Source organism: Euleptes europaea, chromosome 7 (genome assembly GCF_029931775.1).
Source record: "Euleptes europaea isolate rEulEur1 chromosome 7, rEulEur1.hap1, whole genome shotgun sequence".
NCBI classification, from domain to species: domain Eukaryota; kingdom Metazoa; phylum Chordata; class Lepidosauria; order Squamata; family Sphaerodactylidae; genus Euleptes; species Euleptes europaea.
Genome location: NC_079318.1, coordinates 23,407,592 through 23,413,642, shown reverse-complemented (window position 1 = coordinate 23,413,642; position 6,051 = coordinate 23,407,592). Strand labels below are relative to the sequence as shown.

The 6,051-nt window shown below is 43.9% G+C and overlaps 1 protein-coding gene across 1 annotated transcript in view; it reads left to right on the top strand.

Annotated features, from left to right (window-relative positions):
* Window positions 1-353: 353 nt before the first annotated feature.
* CAPN9 (calpain 9) overlaps window positions 354-6,051 on the top strand; it is a 37,539-nt gene continuing 31,841 nt past the window's right edge. Inside the window, exon 1 of the mRNA XM_056852331.1 lies at window positions 354-566. Within this exon, the coding sequence (XP_056708309.1) occupies window positions 354-566 (213 nt within the window). The remainder of the gene's footprint in view (window positions 567-6,051) is intronic.

Below are 6,051 nucleotides of genomic sequence, written 5' to 3'. Positions count from 1 at the left end.
AGAATATTCTCTGCGCTCAACGCTGCAGTTTCTGAGTTAACATACCAGAGGGCAGACGTTGAACTGCTGGAGCACCTGAAGAGGCCAAACTAGTTTTCTTTTCTGTTTGTTCTCAGGGTGTTCCTTTCTTTTATTGTTTCGGATAAACGGGACTGTCAACCTGCCAGCCAGAAAGGTGCAAAAGAGGAGGGGCTTACTGCCTAGAGGGTTGTTTTTTCCCCACTTCCCCGATTGCTTGCTTACTGTAAGGACCAATTTGAGTGCATCTCCCGCAGTTTGTGAGTTTTAGAGTTTCTCCCCCTAGCGTTTTGCTTTCCCCGTCTTAGCTCCCTGCCACAGGTAAGAGGAAAGCAATGCCTTACACCTACCAGGATTCCCATCCACAAGTTCCCCCTGGGCCACAAAGTGCCCGCTCCACGCACTCCACTGGCCAGTCGTACAAGGAGCTAAAGCTGGAATGCCAGCAGAAAAGGATCCTCTTTGAGGACGGTGACTTCCCAGCCAAGGACTCTTCGCTTTTCTTCAGTGAGAAGCCTCCCGTCCCCTTTGTGTGGAAAAGGCCTGGGGTGAGCATAAATGCCTTTTTCTGTTAATCTCATCATGTACAAAGTTGTGGCGAATCAGATAGGTGGCTATTTATTTATTTAAATTTACAGAAGGGGGGGTTAGCAGATCTCGGCGGCACTTTGCTGTTGCCCCAAATGGAACTCTAGCTCGGCTGTGCTTCCTCCACCAAACTGCCCACCAGCGCTAGAATAATTTTGTGTGGCGGTGTGGGGGTGTGACTTTGCCTGATTTCCCGTCCTCACTGCAGCTCAGCAAGCCCGGTGGCTTTTGGTCCCTGGGAGACCCCCGAAGTCCAGCAATGCGTTTTCAGGGATCACAGAAAGCTGCTGTGGGAAAGGGAGGTAAAAGACGAAAGGAGGATCAAGATCTTTTATGCATGAAAACAGGATCTACTCCCTCCTAAGCTTTTGTGGACTTTTCTGCATCCCTACAACTTTTTGCGGAGGAATGGATACTGTCTAGAATGTTTTTTGCTAAAGTGTCTTCAGCTGGGTTTGACAACTATATGTACAACTTATTACTTACATTTCTAAGAATTCACTTCTATACCAAATGACATTGCATTACTTTCACAATACATCTTAATCTTATTTCCCTCTGCTTTTGCTTAACAGAAGAATTTCTTATGAAACATTTCTCTCTTTTTGTTTTGCTTTAATTCTCAACTAAGCTTCCAGCCATATACATTTTCCCTTAAATTCTGATATTGGTCTTTTAGGTATGGAAGATGTTAGTTTTGCCATGACGGCATATTCAGCTAAGTTGTTCTTCAGTCAGTTAGACTTGGGCATTTATCTGCTTTCCATTTTGCTGCAAATATTATTCTAGCCACCGTCACCATATATTTGAATAGTTCATTATATATTTTCAGGATATTATTTGGTGATATATTTAATAACATACCTTTGGGGCCCATCACAAACTTAATTTTTAAAATCCTTTGCATTTCATCATGGATCTCTATCCAATGTTTTCTTGCTTTCTTGCATCACCACCACATATGATAGAAGGATGCATCCATGTTTTGACATTTCCAGCAGTTCCCACTATAACTGCTAGTAGTTTTTGCTATATCTTTGGGTGAAATATACCATCTATAAGACATTTCATACCAATTCTCTCTTAACGTCTGACATTCTAGAAACTTGATTTATTTAGTCCACGGATCCTCCTATTGCTTCATATATATGTTTCCTCCAAAATTTTGCATCCATTTTATCATGCAATCTTTAACCTGCTCTGTTTCAGTATCACATTGCAATAGAAGTTTGTACATTTTTTTCTAATAAATGTCCTGTATTTGTGACTATTAATTGTTCAAAATCTGTCTTCCTTCTTCGTTGGCCTCCCTCTGCAGCTGCATGTACCTTTAATCTTGTCACCATTTGAATATTCTTCTTTGATATTTTGCCAAATTTCTTTTTATTTTTCCTTGATTATCAATCATATTTTCATGTTATGAGGTCAGTTATTCTTCTTATGCTTCTTTCATAACTCTCTATCAAACCAATGCTCTGAACATTTCTTTTTCCATATAATGCCCCACGGGGAAATCAAAGCTTGGCACAATGATGAATTATACTAGAAATAGTTATCTATAGCCTATTATTTTCACTTCCTTTCGGAGGAAAAATCAATAACCCCAACAGGAACACCCAAAAAATCATAAGAGTGCATGATGGGAGATATATGTTGGTATATTCTTGTATATTTTTTCTTATTGCTTTGTATGAGACCAGCATGCAAGTTATAAGAAAAGCCTTTATTTGACATCTTTAAAGCTCGTTCCATGCACTGATTCTAGACAACAGACAGATGCTGTATCTTTTGCTTCACTTGAATGGAGAGTGACCATTTAGGAAAACACAGTAGACATGTGATTCCACAGAAAGGATATTTCACTGGACTATTGTGATGTCACAGCATAAGCAGCTAAACAGAGCACTCACTTAGCCATCCTAAATGCTCATCTATTCTAAATGTTCCTGTCTCTCTACATGAGTTTTTTCCTTTCAGCTACAAAATACCTGCATTGATCTATTTTAGTTCTGGGTTGTGGATATCCTGCAAGTGTGACAAATATTAAAGCGTAGGAAACAAAACTCCCAAACGCCACACCATACAATCCATAGGGTTGTCAGCTCCAGGTTGGGAAATACCTGAAGATTTTGGGGACCGGCCTGAGGAGGGTGGGGTTTGGGGAGGGGAGGGACTTCAATGCCAGAGAGTCCAATTGCTGAAGCAGCCATTTTCTCCAGGGGAACTGATCTCTCTCCGCTGGAGATAAGTTGTAATAGCAGGAGATCTCCAGCTAGTACCTGGAGGTTGGCAACCCTAACAATCCATGGGTGAATTATGCAGCATGTTCTGTGGCATCGCAGTGGTTCAGTGTTTCTTAAAGTGTGCAGGGTGTGTGTGCATGCTTCCTGTCTATTTCTTTGGCTTGCATCAAAAATGGAGGGCAGATGTCAGCACAAACTGTGAAATATTTGCCTAGTTTTTCTTTTTGAATTTCGGGCCAATTCGCATGGTCATTTTTACATAATTATCGAACAAAAAAGGATAATAACACATGCGTTCAAAAATGTGACATGGATGAAGATAACCTAAAAATTAAGGTGTTATGATGCTTTATGCTAAGATTGAACATTCAATGCTGCCTAGTCTATAGAGTTGCCAGGTCCCTCCTCTCCTCGATGGCAAATTTGAGTTTGCCTCTCAAATGGACACAAAAATACAGGTTGATGCTCAGTATATATATGAAATATATGTGAAATATGAACAATATGAAAATTAAAATATATTTTAGGTTGGAGGGGAGGAAGTAGTGCAGAACTGCTTTGAAAGTGCATTCTGAAAAAAGAGAGAGTTATTTTAGAAGTGGATCTCACTTCACAAAGTGTAACCACCAACCTAAACATATTTCTGAAGTTGGTTGCCAGTTCCTTATTCCCAACTCCTTATTCATGAATCCAGCCACAAATACTGATGGCACTTTGAGCCTCAAAATCAGCTTTGGATTGCCCCAAGTTATACAACCCCAGACTTAGGGAGATCTGCCGTGCAAGAGAACCTAGGTTTTCCTAGTTGAAAACCTGGTTTTAGTGCTAACCGCTCCAAAATGTGGTGCCCTCAGGAGAAATGAAGGATAAGAAATGCGGAAAGCTATATACCAAAACAAGTTTTGGATCCCCCTGAATCATACAACCGCAGACCCTGGATATTTGTATTCTCCAAGGCGACACAGAATGTGCTTTATTTGCAAGGTTGAAAAATTCAACTTTTATTGGGCGAAAACGCACAGTCGCTTTAGCCTCCTTTATTCCCTGTTTCAGCCAGGATTCAGCCAGGATCTAACGCACATTCGGTGAAAACACATGCGTTCGATCCTGGCTGAATCTTGGCTGAAACAAGGAATAAAGGAGGCTAAAGCGACCATGCATTTTCGCCCATTGGGACAGATTCTACACCAGTGGTTCCCAAACTTTTCGGGCCATCGCCCCCTCGGTTTCACAAACTCAGCCCCTACCCTGTCCAACAACATAGTTTGAGGGGCCCACCTCTAGCGCCCCCCTGCTACCCCTTTGCCTCTTAGTGCCCCCCTAGGTAATCCCACTGCCCCCCAGAGGGCAGTACTGCCCACTTTGGGAACCCCTGTTCTACACAATCATATTTTTCTTTTCTTTTTGCACAGGGAATATAACAAATAAATTGTTTATTACGGTCCTTTGACCAAACATAAAATATGCACAGTGTAATGTTTAACACCCTCCATGCTACAAGCAGCATACTGCATTCTCTGGGTATACATGTTAGACTACAGGAATGTGTTCTGTTCCAGGAGAACTCTTTTCTTCCTCTGGATCTTCTGTGCTACCCAAATAACTGCTTTTATGCTGTTTAGTGCAGTTAACAAGCTGAACATGACCGCAGCGTGTTAAACAAGCAGGTGGCGCCCACGATGAACTTGCCTTTGTTCAGTTGGTTTGACTTGCCTGTTGCCTTTGTTCCTCCCTAACCGTGACACACCAACCAAAGCAATGTTCTTCCCCTGAAAAGGGACCGTGCTGCAGGAATGCAGCTGAGTCACCCTGCCCTCCTCGACGTTTCCTTTGAAGCAGTGAAGTGCCAGGGATGGGGTGGTGGGGGTGGGAAGGCCAGGTCTCTGCCTCATATGCATGATACACAGCTAGAGCAAACCTTGCAGCTTCCATTAATTGCCTCTACTGCCAGTGAGTATTTCTCGGTATCACCTGCTGGGTAGATGTGATTGGCCTTCTTATCACCCAGTTTTGCTCTACTGGCTGGTGGTTTCCTCCTGGAGGAACATAACTTGGCCTTTAAATCAGGGAGCTTTTCGTGCTCCTCCCTCTCTGCTTACCCAAGGCTGAGGCCCAGGATCAGATGGGCTTATCTCTTCTCAGCGTTGGAACTTAACTATTGTGACATGTAAAATGGTTTCCTTTTATAGTGATACAATGCCAGCATGTAGGATTGCCAACCACCAGGTACTGTTGGAAGTGAAGGACTTTGCGCTGTCTCTTAACCTCAGACTCCAGAGCGGGACAAGACTAGTGAGTCAGAGAGATAGAGGGGACAGGACACTGGGGCATCCTTTCTCGACTGCTCTGACCTATCCCTTTGATGTGTAGGTTGCTACCCTTAGGGAAACTTCCTTCCTTCCTGTTTCTTCCCCACCTCCTCACACACACTGGCACTCTTCTCCATCTTGCCACCATGAGTAGGGTTGCCAACTGCCAGGTAGTAGCAGGAGATCTCCTGATAATACAACTGATCTCCAGCCGACAGAGATCAGATCACTTGGAGAAAAATGGCCGCTTTGGCAATTGAACTCTATGGCATCCCTCCCCTCTCCAAACCCCGCCCTCCTTAGGCTCCACCCCAAAAATCTCCCGCCGGTGGCGGAGAGGGACCTGGCAACCCTAACCATGAGGGAAGGACGCATGTCCTGGATCTCCATCCATCCTAGTTAGTTAGAATAGACAGGCAACTATACTTTATCCTATCCAGAAATGGATTTCCTACAATAAATGTAGTATATTAGTCAAATAGACAAAAGGCTCCTAGCAATTTTGTACCTGGCACACCCAGAGGTTTGGATGGGCTTCTCTGCGCACAACAGCCTTTGTGCAGTCTGTTGATACTAGCTGGAGATCTCCGGCTATTACAACTGATCTGCAGCCAATAGAGATCAGTTCACCTGGAGAATATGGCTGCTTTGGCAACTGGGCTCTATGGCATTGAAGTCCCTCCCCTCCCCAAACCCTGCCTTCCTCAGGCTCCGCCCCAAAAACCTCCCGCTGGTTGCAATGAGGGACCTGGCCACCCTACCAGTGTGCCAGGCTCTGCCCCCACCCCAATTCCTCACAGGACTTGCTGGCTACCACCTGGCAACCCTAATAACAGCAGCCCACACCTAGGGACTGCACCACTTTAAGTCTGCTAGTAGAGGATCAGGATTTG